Below are 19573 nucleotides of genomic sequence, written 5' to 3'. Positions count from 1 at the left end.
GTAATATCACTGTTCCTGGGTAGGTCGCTAACCAACATCAACCAACATCAATTCTCAATACGAGCAACAACAGCAGACGACAGCAGCTCCGCAGCAGCAGCAGCAGCAGCTTTACCAACATACGTCACAGCCTCAGCTGGCAGCATGTAGCTGCTGCTGCTGCTCCCTTGGCAGAATCTTCCAGAGACGACGAAGGTCCTGGATGCTACGTCTCTCTATCCAACCTATGATCACTTCTTCAGGAAAAATCTTCAGGGCGAAGTCTCGCGCGCGCACGCACGGGATAACATGACCACATCCCCCCCAACGTCAGCACTCCCTATGTCAAGCACAGTACCTGACCATGGCGCCACTCCGCCACAATAAAACAAAGAAAAAACAAACAAAAAAACTAAGGGGAATGTATGAGGGAGAGGGGGTGGGGGCAAGGCACCGCACTCCACAAACGTTCCACTCAAACTGACTGAATCCCTCGGTTCCTCCCGACTAGCCAGCCTTCCCAGTCGTCGAGCGGAGGGCGTGTGGAGGAGGAGGAGGAGGAGGGGAGGAGATGGAGGAAGTGGAGCGAGAGCGTGTGGAGAAGGAGGGAGGGAAGGAGGGAGGGAAGGAGGAATGGAGGGAAGGAAGGAGGAAGACTAAGGAGAAGGGGAAGAGGAAGAGGAAGAGATGGAGTGAGTGTGTGGAGATGGCACTGAATGGAGGGAAGGAGAGGAGGGGGGCTGAAGAGGAGTATGTGAAGAAGATACGGTGAGAGAAGGGAGGTAGGGACAGGGAGGGTGGTTAGAGAAGGGATGGAAGATGGATAGGGAAAGGATGGAAGGAACCATTGTAAGGAATGAGAGGGGCAAAGGGAGCGAGTGAGTGAGGAGGGGAAAGGGAGTGAGTGAGGAGGGGAAAGGGAGTGAGTGAGGAGGGGAAAGGGAGTGAGTGAGGAGGGGAAAGGGAGTGAGTGAGGAGGGGAAAGGGAGTGAGTGAGGAGGGGAAAGGGAGTGAGTGAGGAGGGAAAAGGGAGTGAGTGAGGAGGGAAAAGGGAGTGAGTGAGGAGGGAAAAGGGAGTGAGTGAGGAGGGAAAAGGGAGTGAGTGAGGAGGGGAAAGGGAGTGAGTGAGGAGGGGAAAGGGTGAGTGAGTGAGTGAGGAGGGGAAAGGGAGTGAGTGAGGAGGGGAAAGGGAGTGAGTGAGGAGGGGAAAGGGAGTGAGTGAGGAGGGGAAAGGGAGTGAGTGAGGAAGGGAAAGGGTGAGTGAGTGAGGAAGGGAAAGGGTGAGTGAGTGAGGACGGGAAAGGGTGAGTGAGTGAGTGAGGATGGGGAAAGGGTGAGTGAGTGAGTGAGGATGGGGAAAGGGTGAGTGAGTGAGTGAGGAGGGGAAAGGGAGTGAGTGAGGAGGGGAAAGGGAGTGAGTGAGGAGGGGAAAGGGAGTGAGGAGGGGAAAGGGAGTGAGGAGGGGAAAGGGAGTGAGGAGGGGAAAGGGAGTGAGGAGGGGAAAGGGAGTGAGTGAAGAGGTAAAAGAGGGAGTGAGTGAAGAGGTAAAAGAGGGAGTGAGTGAAGAGGTGAAAGAGGGAGTGAGTGAAGAGGTGAAAGAGAGTGAGTGAAGAGGTGAAAGAGTGAGTGAGGAGGGGAAAGGGAGTGAACGAGTGAGTGAGGAGGGGAAAGGGAGTGAACGAGTGAGTGAGGAGGGGAAAGGGAGTGAACGAGTGAGTGAGGAGGGGAAAGGGAGTGAGAGGGGAGGGGAAAGGGAGTGAGTGAGGAGGGGAAAGTGAATGGGGAGGGGAAAGAGTGAGTGAGTGACGAAGGGAAAGAGTGAGTGAGGAGGGGAAAGAGTGAGTGAGGAGGGGAAAGAGTGAGTGAGGAGGGGAAGAGTGAGTGAGGAGGGGAAAGAGCGAGTGAGGAGGGGAAAGAGCGAGTGAGTGAGGAGGGGAAAGAGCGAGTGAGTGAGGAGGGGAAAGAAAGTGAGTGAGAGGAGGGGAAAGAAAGTGAGTGAGGAGGGCAAAGAAAGTGAGTGAGGAGGGCAAAGAAAGTGAGTGAGGAGGGGAAAGAGTGAGTGAGGAGGGGAAAGAGTGAGTGAGGAGGGGAAAGAGTGAGTGAGGAGGGGAAAGAGTGAGTGAGGAGGGGAAAGAGTGAGTGAGGAGGGAAAAGGGTGAGTGAGGAGGGAAAGGGAGGGTGGTAGCTGGAGGTAACTACGAGGAATTCCATGGAGTGTGGTGATACGATGATACGAAGAGTAGTGGAGTATGGAGAAATACACGATGGATCAGCATGGAGTGACAGTGGAATGAGGCAATATGAAGTGAGAAGGCTGTAGAGAGGGAGGTAGAACGAGTGTGGGAGTGTGGAGTGTGGACAGAGGTATGAAGAACCTGGAGGAGGGGCGTGAACATGAGTATAGAGGAGGAATATGGACAACGAGTGTGGAGGAGGAATAAGGAGGAGAGTGGAGTAAAGTGGAGGAGGAGGAGGAGTATGGAGGTGTACGAGTGTGGAGGAGGAATGGAGGATGAAGAACAGGTGTGAGGGATGAAGAGGAGGAGTGTGAAGGATGAAGAGGAGGAGTGTGAAGGATGAAGAGGAGGACGGGTAAGAAAGAGGTGAGGATGAGGGGTGTGGAGGAGGAGGAGGAGGAGGGGTGTGGAAGAGGATGAAGATGAGGGGTGGAAGAGGATGAGGATGTGGAGTGTGGAAGAGGATGAGGATGAGGGGTGTGGAAGAGGATGAGGAGGAGGGGTGTGGAAGAGGATGAGGATGAGGGGTGGAAGAGGATGAGGATGTGGAGTGTGGAAGAGGATGAGGATGAGGATGTGGGGTGCGGAAGAGGATGAGGATGTGGGGTGCGGAAGAGGTGAGGATGAGGGGTGTGGAAGAGGTGAGGATGAGGGGTGTGGAAGAGGTGAGGATGAGGGGTGTGGAAGAGGTGAGGATGTGGGGTGTGGAAGAGGTGAGGATGTGGGGTGTGGAAGAGGTGAGGATGAGGGGTGTGGAAGAGGTGAGGATGAGGGGTGTGGAAGAGGTGAGGATGAGGGGTGTGGAAGAGGTGAGGATGAGGGGTGTGGAAGAGGTGAGGATGAGGGGTGTGGAAGAGGTGAGGATGAGGGGTGTGAAAGGTGAGGATGAGGGGTGTGAAAGGTGAGGATGAGGGGTGTGAAAGGTGAGGATGAGGGGTGTGGAAGGGTGAGAATGTGGGGTGTGGAAGAGGTGAGGATGAGGGGTGTGGAAGAGGTGAGGATGAGGGGTGTGGAAGAGGTGAGGATGAGGGGTGTGAAAGAGGTGAGGATGAGGGGTGTGAAAGAGGTGAGGATGAGGAAGAGGTGTTATGAAAGAGGAGGGATGTGAAATAGGAGGAAAAGGGGCGTGAACGTGGAAAAGGAAGGGAATGAAAGGAAGAGGGGTGTGGAAGAGGACAAGGGGGCGTGAAAGAGGGCGAGGATAAGTAGAGGAGGGATTATGAATGAGGAGGAGGGGGTGTGAAATAGGAGGAAAAGGAAGGGTATGAAAGAGGACGGGTGTGAAGGAGGATGAAGAAGAGGAGGTGTGTGAAGGAGGAGGAAGAAGAGGTGTGTGAAGGAGGAGGAAGAAGATGTGTGTGAAGGAGGAGGAAGAGGAGGGGTGTGAAGGGTGATGAGTGTGATGGAGAAGGATGAAGGAAATGAAGGGTTTGAAGGAGGAGGAGTGTGAAGGGTAACAAGGAGAGGTGTGAGGGAGAACGAACAAGAGTATGAAGGAGTATGTGGAAGGGTGTGAAGTAGGAGGAAGAGGAAGGGTGTGAAGGAGGACGAGGAGGGGTGTGAAGAAGAAATAGGGGGAGGAGGAGTGTGTTAAGGAGGAGTGTGGAGAGGTGTACTACAGAGGAAAAGGAGAGTGTGGAAAGGGCTGTGAAGAAGGATGAGGGGTGTGGAGAGGACTCTGATGGATGAGGGGAGTGGAGAGGGCTGAAAGATAAGATGAGGGATGTGACGGCGGGTGAAAAGGTTGTGACGGCGGGTGAAAAGGGTGTAACGGCGGGTGATAAGGTTGTATCGGCGGGTGATAAGGATGTAACGGCGGGTGATAAGGATGTATCGGCGGGTGATAAGAATGTGACGACAGATGAGAAGGATGTGACGGCGGATGAGAAGGATGTGACGGCGGATGAGAAGGATGTGGAGACGGGTGGGGGGTGGGAAGGAATCTGAGTTGTCCACTAGATCATGACATTGCACCGGGAGGAATAGGGAGGAAAGAAATCTCCCACTCAAGTTCCCGTCACAGGTTACCAAGTATAATCGTGTTCGTTGTCTTTAGTTCTCCCACTGCTATAACGTCTGTTAAGATGCGTGTGACTACGTACGAGGAACAAAGGAACGGAACGAGGAAATATGAAAGATGGAAGAACAGGAATGAGCGGAATAAGAGAACAAAGCCACCTCTCCTTTTGGTACAAGATTTATGGCACCAAAGCTGCATATTCTTTTGTTCAACCGAAGCAATAATATGCTAGCAGTCTTCAGACCAAAGCCTGTGCTTTGGATAAATACGGCAGGTGACGCTTGTTGATATCACAAGGTTGGATTTTGTCGATACACGCTCACACCCCAAGTACAGATGCGGTTATACGAACCTGACCCAGTTACCGCCAAGTGTTGTATGTATCTGGCTGCAAGTGGCCCGTGGCTTCTGTCGCGTGCTCACACACATGTGTAGTATATACACGTAAAGGACATGATGAAAGCACCACCTACGAAGAAATGTAGAAAAGGAAGAAAAGTGACAAAGAAAAGTAGAAAAATAGAAAAGGGAGACAGGAGGAAGCACAGTATAATTAGAAAGGATGGAGGAAGTAAAGTTAGACAGGAAGAAAAAAGAATCAAGGAATGAATGAAAAAAGGTAGAATGTAGGGGCAAAGAAGAAGAATGAATAAAGCAAGGAAGAGAGATAAGAGTGAAAAAGGCAAGGAAGAGAGATAAGAGTGAAAAAGGCAAGGAAGAAAGGCAGATTGGAGAAGGCAAGGAAGAAAGGCAGCATGAAGAAGGCAAGGAAGAAAGGTAGAATGAAGAAGGCAAGGAAGAAAGGTAGAATGAAGAAGGCAAGGAAGAGAGATAGAATGAAGAGGGCAAGGAAGAGATAGAATGAAGATGGCAAGGAAGAAAGATAGAGTGAAAAAGGCAAGGAAGAAAGGCAGAATGAAAAAGGCAAGGAAGAAAGGCAGAATGGAGAAGGCAAGGAAGAAAGGCAGCATGAAGAAGGCAAGGAAGAAAGGTAGAATGAAGAAGGCAAGGAAGAAAGGTAGAATGAAGAAGGCAAGGAAGAAAGGTAGAATGAAGAAGGCAAGGAAGAGATAGAATGAAGAGGGCAAGGAAGAAAGGTGGAATGAAGAGGGCAAGGAAGAAAGGTGGAATGAAGAGGGCAAGGAAGAAAGGTAGAATGAAGAAGGCAAGGAAGAAAGGTAGAATGAAGAAGGCAAGGAAGAGGAAAAGTAGAATGAAGAAGGCAAGAAGAAACCAAGGACAAAGGTCGTTCTTCAAAGTTTGTTCAAGCTGTCGTCAAACGACTTCATTCACTTGATGGAAACCCTGGGCCGAGCCTTACTGTTGCTTGTAGGCCTTGGCGGCTGGACACGAGCATCTCGAACATTCGTTAGTGCGCCGAGGCCAGGAGAGGGTGAGTAGGGAGGGGGAGAGGGCCAACAACCGTCGACGATTTGTAAATGTCTACGGGAAGAAAACACCAAGGAGGGAATTTGATAGAATGTACAGAATTTATAAAAACAAATTAATTATCTTTGCCTCATGGCAATGGCGTAACACAAAAATATATTTATTGTAACCAATATATCCTAAACAAGCAAGCATCATATACTCCAATATTGTGACTGAAAAAGGAAAGGTAATGGAAGGGTCTTGAAATATGTATTGGTAGCAGTAATGTTGTTGGTGCCAGTGGTTGTGGTGGGGGTGGTGGCTATGGTTGTGATCATGGTGGAGGTAGCAGTGGAGGTGGAGGTGGAGGTGGTGGGTGGTCAAAAATGGCGTTGATGGTGGAAATGGAGGTTGACATGACGGTGATGGTAATGGAGGTAAAGGTGGTCAAATGGGGAGGAGACGAGAACAGGGAAGTAAGGAAGGGAACGTTTGTGGTGGGCAAGGAAGGGGAGTGGAGGGCAAGGAAGGGGAGTGAGGCAAAGAAGGGAAGCGGGGGCAAGGATGGAAAATGGAGGGCAAGGATGGAAAATAGAGGGCAATGATGGGAACCGGAGGGCAACTGAAGTGGAGCGTAAAGATAGAAGAGGAAGTTAAGTGAAGGGAAGCGAAGTGAGAGGGTAGGGCAGGAAAGAGAAGGAAAGCGAAGCGAAGTGAAGGGTAAGGAAAGGACAGAAAGTGATGTTGTTGTTACAGACTTTCACTAGTGCTTCTGTCCTTAACGGGCAACGTAACGCCAAAAGAAGAGATGGAGAAGGATGGGGAAGTCGTAAGGGGGGGGGGACTGGCAACAAGCAATACTTGGTCGACAACGGCCAAGGGCGTAGGTGGGACCGGGGGTGGGGTGGGGGGAAGAGGGGGATTTCTGGAAAATTCGAGGCGATCAACAGGGAAGCCCTCACAAGTCCCACTCGCAGTCATCACCATTACCAACGGAGGTGTGGGACGTCTTCGCCATCCAAATTCGCGCAACCGAGAAGGAAGTGGAGGTGAAGAAGGTGACGGAGTAGAAGGAGGGGAGGAGGAGGAGGATGTAGATGTTGAAGGAGGATGAGAAAGTCCAGGAGGACGAGGAGGAGGAAATACGAGAGGAAGAGGACAAGGAAGAGGACGAGGAAGTAGAAGAGGACGTGGAAGTAGATGAGGAAGAGGAGGAAGTAGGGGGGGATACGAGGAAGTAGAAGAGGAAATGAGTGAGGAGAAACTGAGGGATGAGAGTGGGGATGAAGAGGAAGATTGAAAATGAAGGATATAGTGGTAGCAGGAAAAAGTTGAGGGGGGAGAAATAGGGAGTTGAGGAGGAGGAGAAAGATGCTGCGAAAGAATATTGAGAGGTGGCTGGCTTGGATGAGTTACGACACGAGTGTGAGAATAGCACGAGAGAGAAAGAGAGAGAGAGAGAGAGAGAGAGAGAGAGAGAGAGAGAGAGAGAGAGAGAGAGAGAGAGAGAGAGAGAGAGAGAAGGGAGGGAGAGAGAGGGAGAGAGAGAAAGAGAGGGAGAGAGAAAGAAAGAGAGGGAGAGAAAAGAGAGAGAGGGAGAGAAAAGAAAGAGAGGGAGAGAAAAGAAAGAGAGGGAGGGGGAGAGGGAGGGGGAGAGGGAGGGGGAGAGAGAGGGGGAGGAGAGAGGGGGAGGAGAGAGAGGTGTGGGAATATACTGGAAGGGGGAAGGGAAGGAAGTCGACAGCGATAACGAGAACTAAGGATATAATTAGGGTAATAGAGACAGGAATTAAGAGGTTTGTGTTGGGGCGCTTACGGAACAAGAAAAACTAACAAGAGTCGAGGGGAGGTGGCCAAGGAGGGACGGCGGGGAGGGAAGGGGAGGGGGGGAGGGTAGGTGGAAGAGCAGAAGGCATACAAGGAAGAGAAGGTATGGGAAAGGGACGGGGGAAAGGGAGAAAGGGACGGGGGAAAGGGAGAAAGGGACGGGGGAAAGGGAGAAAGGGACGGGGGAAAGGGAGAAAGGGACGGGGGAAAGGGAGAAAGGGACGGGGGAAAGGGAGAAAGGGACGGGGTACAGGGAGAAGGGGACGGGGGAAAGGCACAATGGGACGGGGGAAAGGGAGAGAGGGACGGGGGAAAGGAGAGAGGGACGGGGGAAAGGGAGAGAGGGACGGGGTAAAGGGAGAGAGGGACGGGGGAAAGGGGGAATGGGATGGGGGGGAAAGGGAGAGTGGGACGGGGGAAAGGGAGAGAGTACGGGGGGAAAGGGAGAGAGTACGGGGGGAAAGGGAGAGAGTACGGGGGGAAAGGGAGAGAGTACGGGGGGAAAGGGAGAGAGTACGGGGGGAAAGGGAGAGAGTACGGGGGGAAGGGGAGAAAGGGACGGGGGAAAGGGAGAAAGGGACGGGGGAAAGGGACAAAGGGCAGGCGGACAGGGACAAAGGGCGGGGGGAAAGGGAGAAAGGGACGGGGGAAAGGGAGAAAGGGACGGGGGAAAGGGAGAAAGGGACGGGGGAAAGGGAGAAAGGGACGGGGGAAAGGGAGAAAGGGACGGGGGAAAGGGAGAAAGGGACGGGGGAGGGGAGAAAGGGACGGGGGAGGGGAGAAAGGGACGGGGGAGGGGAGAAAGGGACGGGGAGAGGGGAGAAAGGGACGGGGGAGGGGAGAAAGGGACGGGGGAGGGGAGAAAGGGACGGGGGAGGGGAGAAAGGGACGGGGGAGGGGAGAAAGGGACGGGGGAGGGGAGAAAGGGACGGGGGAGGGGAGAAAGGGACGGGGGAGGGGAGAAAGGGACGGGGGAGAGGAGAAAGGGACGGGGGAGAGGAGAAAGGGACGGGGGAGAGGAGAAAGGGACGGGGGAGAGGAGAAAGGGACGGGGGAGAGGAGAAAGGGACGGGGGAGGGGAGAAAGGGACGGGGGTGAGGAGAAAGGGACGGGGGTGAGGAGAAAGGGACGGGGGTGAGGAGAAAGGGACGGGGGTGAGGAGAAAGGGACGGGGGAGAGGAGAAAGGGACGGGGGAGAGGAGAAAGGGACGGGGGAGAGGAGAAAGGGACGGGGGGAGGGGAGAAAGGGACGGGGGAAGGAAGAAAGGGACGGGGGAAGGAAGAAAGGGACGGGGGGAGGGGAGAAAGGGAAGGGGGAAGAAAGGGACGGGGGAAGAAAGGGACGGGGGGAGGGGAGAAAGGGACGGGGGAAGGAAGAAAGGGACGGGGGAAGGAAGAAAGGGACGGGGGGAGGGGAGAAAGGGAAGGGGGAAGAAAGGGGAGGGGGATAAAGGGGCGGGGGAGAAAGGGACGGGGGAAGAAAGGGACGGGGGAGAAATGGATGGGGGGAGAAAGGGACGGAAGGAAAGGGGACGGACGATTAATACTTGTATCGGTGGAGGGGTAACGAAAAATGAACCGGGAGTGACAGTGGGAAAGGGGGGGGGGGTAATGTGGGGAGACAAAGGAAACATGGGATAATAGAACTAAAACATGTTAGTGGTAGGGGGGCTTTTGATGTAGAAGCGGGATCGGAGAATGGGGGGGGGGAAGGTTGAGGTTGTTCCGGCTAAACACGGGCAATGGAAAGCCGTCGGGGGAGGAGGAGGAGGAGGAGGAGGAGGAGGAGGAGGAGGGTGGGGGAGGAGAAAGCTGTCACAGAGCCCAAGGGCCACAGGGGTGGAGAGGGGGGGGGGTCGGTTTCAGGTCAAGAGAAGATTCTCATGCATGCCCATGAGACGAGAAGAGACTAGACGGTCTTGGAACAGACGGGCCACTGGGACCATGTTGACAGGACAACGGGAGAAGACGGGAGAGAAAGCAAAGTGATGGAGGGGTAGAGATCTGAAGTGGAGAAAAGGGGAGGGAACAAGATGGGAAGAGAGAGGAGGCATGGGGAGGGAACGGGAAGGAATGGGAGGGGAGGGGAGGAGGCACGGGGAGGAAACGGGTTTGGAGAGGAGAAGAGGAAGAGGAAGAGGAAGAAGGAGGAAGAAGAGGATGAAGAAGAGGATGAAGAAGAGGATGAAGGAGGAAGAAGAGGATGAAGAAGAGGATGAAGAAGAGGATGAAGAAGAAGAGGAAGAAGAAGAGGAAGAAGAAGAGGAAGAAGAAGAGGAAGAAGAGGAAGAAGAGGAAGAAGAGGAGGAAGAAGAGGAAGAAGAAGAAAAAGGAGAAGAAGAAAAAGGAGAAGAAAGAGAAGGAGAAGAAAGAAGGAGAAGAAGAAGGGGAGCCAGCACTTCTTTCTGACCTGCGGCGCCACTGTCTTTTGGCCGCCGCCTCCTCCTCCTCCTCCTGATGCAGGGCGATCATTATGAGCGAAGTGCCTCGCCGCACAAGAGGTCACATGCGAAGATAGGCTTGATAGCGAACGCGATTTTTTTTCACCTACATTCTCAAAAAGAATGACTGAGGCATAGTTTCTTCCCAAGGCGAGAGGGAGAATGGGTCAGACGTTGGTAGAATCAGGTTAAATGAAGGTTAAAAGTGACACATGGAGATAAGAGATTGGAATGGGGAGGGGGAAGGGAGGGAGGGAGGGGGAGGTAGAGAGAGAATGAGGGAGACAGAAAGAGACTGAGGGAAACAGAGAATGAGGAAACAAAGAATGAGAAAAGCAGACGGGGGGAGAAGGACAGTGAAAAGGAAAACTATAGAAAAAATTAAGGACAGAATGATAACAGTGGCGGCAGTGGCGATGGAGGAAGGGTTGACAGGTGAGCGTACACGAGAGGCGGCCGCACACAAGGCAGGTAAGCTGCGAGAGAAGGGCGTGGCCTTCCTGGCGAAGGCGAGGACAGACACACACACACGCACATGCACAGACAGGATTTACAACAACTAGTGCCAAGGCCAGGGCCGCCTTGTCGAAAGTAGGCTGACTGACAAATAAACACGCACACAATCATATCGATACACTCGACTGCAGTTGCACCTACACATCACTGCAATCAGTATTGCATATTAACCCTGAAGGCATTTAGCCAATAATATTAAGTGAAAATGTTGATTTCCCTTTTCATTGTGGTATCTACTTTCTTGGCAGAGTATCATCTATAACTACTACCGAGTAAGCTATTGTAGTTCTTTAAAATGTACACCAGGGAAGTCCTGACACGTGAGATTTATGATTACAAATTTCAAGTTAGATTGAAAAATACGGAACGAGGATTGCGGGCGCGTACACACGCGCAAAGCTCGTGCAATGTAGCCAAAGCCATCATCAGCTTCTTGGACATCAATACTGAATGAAAACTTGACAACTAGCTAGTCCTACGCGTCCAGTGGGCAAGAGAAAATTCGAGTTTCCTTCAAAGTGTTTTTTCGCAAACAATTGGTGTTTATATAACAACGAAATATAGTCTTGTGGTTCTATCATGGGCCAGGTTCAGATGACTCCAACAAAAGATTATTTTGGATTACGGCAGCGCCCCATGGAAGCGAACACGACGGTTAAGGAATAAATGAATGAAACGAGATAAATAAACAAGATAGAATAACTGTAAATTAATATACAAACACAAAATAAACTTTGAATTCGTCTTTCTACGAATAAACAAAGTCTTTTGATCGCCTGTCGCCAGGCCTACCACTCGCGGACGCTGCAACTTTTACGAATTAAAACTCCATTTCATAACAAATGGAAGTTGACCAACCGGGCAATATTTCCCAGATGTACACGAGTAACTTTGTACTATACGTTTGTCCCACTTAAGACTCGAGTCACCTCTGCGGTCACAACATACATATGCAGAAAATGGTGAACTACTGCTGGAAAAAAGCAGGAAACTACAAAAACGGCACAAAAAGCCAACAGAGCAATGGTCCAACACGCACACAGTTCATACACGAGAGGTATATACCTTAGACAATTTTCGAGTGGAAGAGGGAAGAAAGAGACGGAAGAAGGCGCGCCCACATATACATACATACATACATACACACACACACACACACACACAGACAGACAGAGACAGAGAGAGAGACAGAGAGAGAGAGAGATAGTTGAGGGAGAAAGTTCTGATAGGCCAGCTACTATCCTGACGAAACAGGCATTCAAGTAGACATAATGCGCACGCGCGCGCGCACACACACACACACACACACACACACACGTATACTCTAATTTAGAATTACGTGCGTACCAAATTGAATGTTGCTGCCACTGCCAAAAAAATCCCACTGTGCAACCGAGGTTTGCGCTCTTCAGCGCAAGACTGGCACTTAGAACATAGACACGTGACCTACGAAGAACACGAGCACCGAGTGTTCTGAATGAAAGCACAAGGCAAGCTGTTTAAGGGACGGGGCACATTGGACTGACGGCAAACAGAACGTCAAGAACACGTGTCGAACAGGCGGCAAAACACGTGCAGGTCACACGCAAGATGGCGAGGGGGGGTGGGGTGGGGGTGTACAGAAGGGATAGGGAAAGGGGAAGGAGGAATATTGAAGTGAAAGCATTTTTATTCTTTTGATTATTGTATTATTCCAAAATCCATCTGTTTGCAACTGTGAAAGATAGAGACCATTTCCATCTATTTCCATTGTAGCATTAATTCAGGTTTCATCTTTCCCGATGCTCGAAGGCAGTTAGGGAGGCAGGTTCTGCGGGTGGATGCAAGGTTAAAAGACGAGTTTACTTGCAGAACGAAAGAAATTAAAACGAACGTAAAAAATAATAAATTAACAAATGTTCAAAAATGTTGAAGGCTGAACGAGAGCAAACGCTCCTCCAGGGTAGCAAGGGAAGCCCGCCCTTCCTCCCTCGTGACCACAAATGCCGCCGCACTGATCTTCGAGACTAATTTTTCAACCTTAATTATCCACTTCTGAGGCCACGCCAACCTTACCCCATTCCTTCCCTAAATCTCTCTCATCCCTCCCTTTCCCTTCCTTTCCTTTCCTCCCTGTTCTCTCTACCTACTTCCAGTATCTGTCTCACCTCCCCTCCCTCCTCCTTCCTTTCTTCTTTTCATCTTTCTTCTTTTCATCTTTCTTCTTTTCATCTTTCTTCTTTTCATCTTTCTTCTTTTCATCTTTCTTCTTTTCATCTTTCTTCTTTTCATCTTTCTTCTTTTCATCTTTTCATCTTTCTTCTTTTCATCTTTCTTCTTTTCATCTTTCTTCTTTTCATCTTCCTTCCTTCCTTCCTTTCCTCTTCCCTTACTTCCTTCCTTCCTTTCCTCTTCCTTTCCTTCCTTTCCTCTTCCCTTCCTTCCTTCCTTTCCTCTTTCCTTCCTTTCCTCTTCCCTTCCTTCCTTCCTTCCTTTTCTCTTCCCTTCCTTCCTTTCCTCTTCCCTTACTTCCTTCCTTCCTTTCCTCTTCTCTTCCTTCCTTTCCTCTTCCCTTCCTTCCTTTCCTTCCTTCCTTTCCTCTTCCCTTCCTTCCTTCCTTCCATCATCCCTTCCCACCTAATTCCACAAGTGTCAGCTATAGTCGTGGTGATCTACTGGTTGAAGTATTTCAAACATCCTCAAGGTCATGGAGTTCGAGTCCTTAGTAAATAATTCCTTCGCTTGACATTCTTTCCGTATCGGTGGCACACTACCATTTGATTCTGGCTGCCGCCAGGCTATTTCATTCAGCACCACGGGGGGGTTCCTTTCCAGTAGCTTAAATTAACCCTTCCTGTGCAGAGATCCAAAGGGAATGGGAGGAGTATATAGGAGTGGGAGTCGCGAGTGGGGAGTGTACGAATTGGATAGTGAAAGTAGGGAGTGGGGAGTGCAAAGACTAATCAAATACAAGGAACGAGAGCACAAATTAACCGGTGAAAGAGTTTAATGGAAACAGGTTCGCAGAGGCAGGTTCGTAGGTAAGAAGTTAGAAAGGCAGGTAGATAGGTTAAGTTCATAAGTAGACAGATCGATTGGTAGGTAAGTAGGCTAGTTGACTTAAACTGGGAAACTGGTAGATAGCCAGGGGGGGGGGGATGGAGGAGTTCCATGTGGGCCACGAAATCCTTGCCGAGGGTACCTCAGAGGTCCGCCAGTGAGCGTTGGCGTGACATTGAGTGGGCGGAGCTCAGGGCCAATCACTGGCCACGACCGACTAACGACTTAGAGACTTTTCACGGAGGTCGTAGCGAAAGTGGATCTTTACCATTTAAAGGTGTAAGGGATGCGGAGAAGAGGGCGTGGGGAAGAGTGAAAAAAATAAAAATAATAATAATGAAGTGAAGCTAAATGTGTCAGGGGGGCAAGAGAGGGAAAGGGGTGAGACAAGAGAGAAGGGGGCTGGGGAGAGGAGAGGAGAGGGAAGATTCGAAGGAGGAAGGGAAAGGGGGCATGAGAAAGAAAGAGGGAGGGGAAGGGGGCGAGGAAGGGAGGGAGGAAAGGAGGGAAGGGGGCGAGAAAGGGGAGAGGAAAAGAGGGAAAGGGGTCGAGAGGGGTAGGGAGAGGTAAGAAAGGAGGGAAGGGGTGGGGCGAGAGAGGAAGGGAAGGAGGGTAAGGGGAAAAAGGTCGAGAGGTGTCGGGAGAGGTTGGGGAGGGCGGGAGGAAAGGAGGGATATAGTGATAGGACAAGATAAGCCAAATTAATTTGCATTTTAATGAAGGGGGTCATGGTTGGGGGGGGGAAGGGGAGCACAAGACCCACCCCCAATTATTTTTCTTTTTCTTTTAAACAGGATTAACTTTAAATAATCTAACGATGTAGATGACAAGGCAGCTGAAGGGGGTGAAGGTTGTTCATAACATCACGACGAAAGCGGTGATTGAAGGCCTTTTAGGGTTTCATCTGCTGTTTGGAGGATCTGCAGCGTAACCCTACCTATGGTGACTTTCAGGAAACCTCCAGGAAGCCCCGGGTGACGCGTATAATGCCACTAGTTCCCTGGTGTAGCACTCGCCGTTATTGTCCTTGTCACATCTTGGGTAAATCGAGACTGCACTATCGTACAGGTCGCCACACCTTTTACATGTTTTCAGAAGCTTTTGGCTTAGGCTAGGTCAAGTCAGGCCAGGTCGGGTCAAGTCAGGCCAGACCAAATCACGTCAAAATTAAGTAGTGCCAAATATTAGCGGGGAATTTGTAAAATGAAGAGATATCTTGTTCAGAGGCGATACTCTGTCTTAAGTCACAAGCTACCATTCCCTGTTACCTCTAGAAAGACCTAAAGCATTATACAGGGCGTACCAAATGACTGGATCCATAAGCAATTATAGAGTTGAATGCAGATATTACAATAACGAAATATTGTATTTTCGAATTCTGTTTTTCTGAACGAGATTCCACCATTCCCAATAACTCCACCAATACCAATACCACCTCCACCAATACCACCACCACCACCACTGCTGCTGCTGCTGCTGTTGGTGGTGCAATTAATGCCATTGCCACCACCTCCACCGCCGCCGCCCGCCTGCTGCTGGCCGGCCAACCGCAACCATTTCCTAACGCCACCAACAACAAACCGCAACTACGTCATCCATCCATCCATCCATCAGTCCATCAATCCATCCATCCGTCCATACATCAATCTTCATGGCGTCACCACGCCCGGCCCAAACGCCACACTACGTCTCCTGTAGGTGATCTCAACAACTCTTAACTTTTCAACACGATGACGTTACTCTACACAGATTGCTTTCGGCAAAACAAAAGAGAGAGACTGGACTATGGGCGGGTGGAGGGGGAGAGGGGAAGAGGGGGAGGAGAGGGAGGAGGAAAAGGAAGGAGAGTGTTGCAAGGGCGAAGGGAAGGAGGGGCAAGAGAGAAGGGAGGGAGAAGGGAGGTAGAAAGGAGAAGAGAGGGGGCGGGAGAAGGGAGGGAGACGGGATAAGAGGGGAGACGGGAGAAGAGAGGGGGACGGGAGAAGAGAGGGGGGGACGGGAGAAGAGAAGGAGAAGGGAGAAGAGAGGGGGGACGGGAGAAGAGAGGGGGGACGGGAGAAGAGAGGGAGAAGGGAGAAGAGAGGGAGAAGAGAGGGAGAAGGGAGAAGAGAGGGAGAAGGGAGAAGAGAGGGAGAAGGGAGAAGAGAGGGAGAAGGGAGAAGAGAGGGAGAAGGGAGAAGAGAGGGAGAAGGGAGAAGAGGGGGAGAAGGGAGAAGAGGGGGAGAAGGGAGAAGAGGGGGAGAAGGGAGAAGAGGGGGAGAAGGGAGAAGAGGGGGAGAAGGGAGAAGAGGGGAGAAGGGAGAAGAGGGGAGAAGGGAGAAGAGGGGGAGAAGGGAGAAGAGGGGGAGAAGGGAGAAGAGAGGGAGAAGGGAGAAGGGAGAAGAGGGAGAAGGGAGAAGAGAGGGAGAAGAGAGAAGAGAGAGAGAAGGGAGAAGAAAGGGAGAAGGGAAGGAGGGAAAGAGGAGGGAGGAGAGGGAGGGGAAAAGGAAGGGAGGAGGGAAAAGGAAGGGAGGAGGGAGAAGGAAGGGAGGAGGGAGAAGGAAGGGAGGAGGGAGAAGGGAGGGGGAAGGGAGGAGGAAGAAGGTAGGGAAAAGGTAGGGAGGAAAGAGGGAGGGAAAAGGTAGGGAGGAAAGAGGGAGGGAAAAGGTAGGGAGGAAAGAGGGAGGGAAAAGGTAGGGAGGAAAGAGGGAGGGGGAAGGTAGGGAGGAAAGAGGGAGGGGGAAGGTAGGGAAAAGGAGGGAGGGAGGGAGAGAGGGAGGGAGGGAGGGAGAGAGAGAGGGAGGGGAGAAGGGAAGGAAGGAGGGAGAAGGGAAGGAAGGAGGAAGGAGGGAAGGAAGGAGGAAAGGAAGGAGGGAGGAGGGAAGGAAGGAGGAAAGGAAGGAGGAAGGAGGAAGGAGGGAGAAGGGAAGGAGCGAGTAAGCGAGGGGAGGGAGGGAGTAAGAAAGACAGGAAGAGAGGCAGGGGGAGAGACTGTGACGAAAAAGGGAGAAGCGAGATTGGGCCGAGGGGGGTGAGGGGGTCTCAACTGCAACAGGGTTAGTCCCCTTGGCCCGTGGTGCTCGATCTGATTTGTCAAACAGTAGACGACGGCAGTATTCAGCCACCATCCTACCGAACAAAATATAATTGACGCACCCCTCCACTGTCTCTAAATGCGTCATTGTTTGAGGGTATTTTGCACGATGACCATGGATAGTTAAGTGGGCGTAACGACCAATTACAATTATAATCAGTTTTGCATTCTTGACAAAGGAGGGATAATATTGAAGAGTGGTTTACGGGTAATAATAATAGTCAGAATAGTGCCAATAATACTGACCCTGTCTTATATGATCCCTACTCTGGTAAAACCAGACTAGTTAATGGTAGAGCACCGTGCACAAAGAGTTAAACTGACAATTGACGTATTTCACGTTAAATCCGTGTACATATTTTGTAAATCAACAATTAAGTAAACTAACAACAATCCTAAGCCAATATTACGCCTTATCACTGCATAATGCATCACGTTTACAAAAGGAATTATATTTCTGGTGTTAATTCACAAAATTAATTTATTTCCGTTCCTCTGTTTTCAATAAACGTAAAAGTATTTAATATTCTGAAAGAGGTCAAGTATCCCTGAATCAAACAATTATCTTAGGCCTAAGGCCAATACTGGTGAAGTATGATCTACTTGTGTGGCAGACCAAAATAATGAATACAATCACTGCAACACGACCGCCACACTATTTTATTCAGCAGACGTTGGTCTTGCAGATGTCAAATGATAAGTATACAAGAAAAAACAAGTTAAAATTATTAATGAAAAAAATCTGCATTTTCAAATGTTCTTCTAACAACTCGCAGACCCCCCCCCCTTCTCACACGCCCCCACACCTACACCCCCAGCGGACAACCCCGACCCAGTTAGCAACTCACTCGTTTCCTCCCACGTCTGATTGAACCCTAGTTCCTGTTCTTCATAAGGGCTCCGTCCTTCCTGGGGACCCCCAACCCACTCCCACAAACCCTATAACCCGCCAAACACAGACATCCACTCACCGACCCTTCAACGAGCGCGCGCAATGACTGACTGACTGACTGATTCTCTCTCTCTCTCTCTCACACCTATTCTTTATATATATATATATATATATATATATATATATATATATATATATATATATATATATATATATATATATATATATATATATATATATATATGCAATTCTGAACCAACCACCCATCAAATGACTTGAATCTTCTAGTATTAACAATAAATCCTAGAAAACAGACAGTGGTGGTCACTTGTCACTAGAGGCACCTCTATGACAGGCTGAGCCAATTCTTGGTTTCCTTAATTCCTACCAATCCAATCCGTCACCCACTTCGATGGATAACTGGACACCCGCAGCTCATCCAATGTACATCAAACTTTATTTTTTTATTTGTGCTGTGTTATGACAGTTTAATACAACTACACGAAAAATTATTGAAAAACATTAAATATCCAACATCTAAATGTGCATGCGTATTCCTGATGTATGCTGGGTCAGTTTTGGTTGTCTGCAGTATTGACGAACACATCGTCAACACAAGCGATGGCAATGAAGAAGTAAAAACGAGAAATAAATAGATAAATAAATTAACGAATGAATAAATGAATAAATAAATAAAAATTTCCGGCGTCCCCTGCCAGATGGACGTCAGAGTGAACTCTCCCCCTGCCAGTCACCTCTAAAACCCAACACATCTAGAGATGCAACCCCGAGAGACTGACATTCGGTCTCTTGACCTGGTCCCAAGATGTCTATCAACTTCGACTGTATTTCCTCCACCTTTGTGCTGAAGTAGGGCTAACTACCGGCGACTGCTCTCATACTACTCCAACCCGCAAATACTCCCCTCTTCCTCTTTCTTTCCCTCCTAAACTACTACTATTACTACAAGCCTGTGACTAAGAAAAAGTCCTAGATTAATACAGCTCAGACATCACTCGAGATTCTTCGCACAAAGAAGACCCAAGGACCGTCGCCTGTTGCTTTGGGGCCGGGGATTCCTAGACAGTGACACTGGAAACACTCATTTCATAGTTATCCTTCCTAGGAATCTAAAATTGAGAATCTACAATATCTAGAACTTAAACTCCAGACTCTTAAATCTGGAAACAAGAGACAATCAAGATTACTTTATTCTTTCGTTGAATACTTTCGAACTTTAATGTTCCCCAAATGAAAATAACCATCTATACTATTTTGCACGTGCAAGGGGATAGCGGAGCGGATGGAAGGGCGACAACCTTCTCAACTTAAGTATCAATCAGCCAGAATAAAATCAATGACTATCATCATGTCTTGGAATCAAAAGAAGTTTGGGCCCCTCCATGACGGCGACTTCTTCAGATGAATACAATCAGTACAAAACGACACACCTTCCCCCCCACCCCTGTAGAAAGGGGGGGAGGGGGTAGCGGAGGCACAATTAAGCCCCTCCCTTGCCCAATTAAATGCTCGGTATATTCGTTAGTACTACATCCCGCCACGCCCACGGAAGAAGCTGCTACCTCCGCCCCCACAAGCACACGTGTCTATGGGTGCACGTGCATGCGCGTGGGAGAGATTCACTGTAGTCTGATCCCGTGCTAGACTTGTTAACACAATTATTACCCTCCCAGATTAGACCTCATTTAGTTTTAATATGCCACAAGGCTAGAAGCGCTGGTAAACTACAGTCCATATAGTCCAACCTAAGGGGAATGCTGTGTGACCGTGCGCGCGTGTACAGTTTATTGAATCTATGGAGAGTTTGTATTCTAATTTCCATGTACCATATCTTAAACTCTGTTGTCCCGTTTTGCCTTCGCCATTTCTGTTGCTCGCTGGCACTTCCGCCGCCTCCATACAGATTCTCTTTCTCTCCAAGCACTCCCCTACATTATCTGGTCACCTTTTCATTCTCATTAGACCTTCCGCCGTCTACCTTTGGATTGGGAACAGATAGATGAAGACCGTCAACCTGGTTCGGATCAACAAATTGTTTTGAACAACATTTGCCCCCTTTGTTAACCGAGAGGCACCAAGTTCTCTTACTTTCAATGCGATGGTGTATTCCTAATTCTCACAGGCATTAGGATATTACCCGAGGTCGGGCCCCGGCCT

General features: G+C 49.9%; 1 protein-coding gene across 3 annotated transcripts in view; it reads right to left on the bottom strand.

Moving 5' to 3' along the window:
* The window catches only part of Jupiter (microtubule-associated protein Jupiter), a 131734-nt gene that overhangs the window by 62336 nt on the left and 49825 nt on the right, over positions 1-19573 (bottom strand). Inside the window, exon 1 of one of the 3 annotated variants that reach the window (XM_076186312.1) lies at positions 338-470. The exons of 1 other annotated variant lie outside the window; for it this stretch is intronic. In XM_076186312.1, the coding sequence (XP_076042427.1) occupies positions 338-345 (8 nt within the window). In that variant the 5' untranslated portion in view covers positions 346-470. Of the gene's footprint in view, positions 1-337; positions 471-19573 lie in introns of those variants that run through there. One more of the 3 variants, XM_076186314.1, reaches the window with a different exon arrangement.

Source organism: Oratosquilla oratoria, chromosome 6, assembly GCF_046742065.1.
Source record: "Oratosquilla oratoria isolate Oo_2021 chromosome 6, ASM4674206v1, whole genome shotgun sequence".
Lineage (NCBI taxonomy): Eukaryota > Metazoa > Arthropoda > Malacostraca > Stomatopoda > Squillidae > Oratosquilla > Oratosquilla oratoria.
Note: the sequence above shows the minus strand (reverse complement) of the source record. Positions and strands in the feature narration are given on the sequence as shown.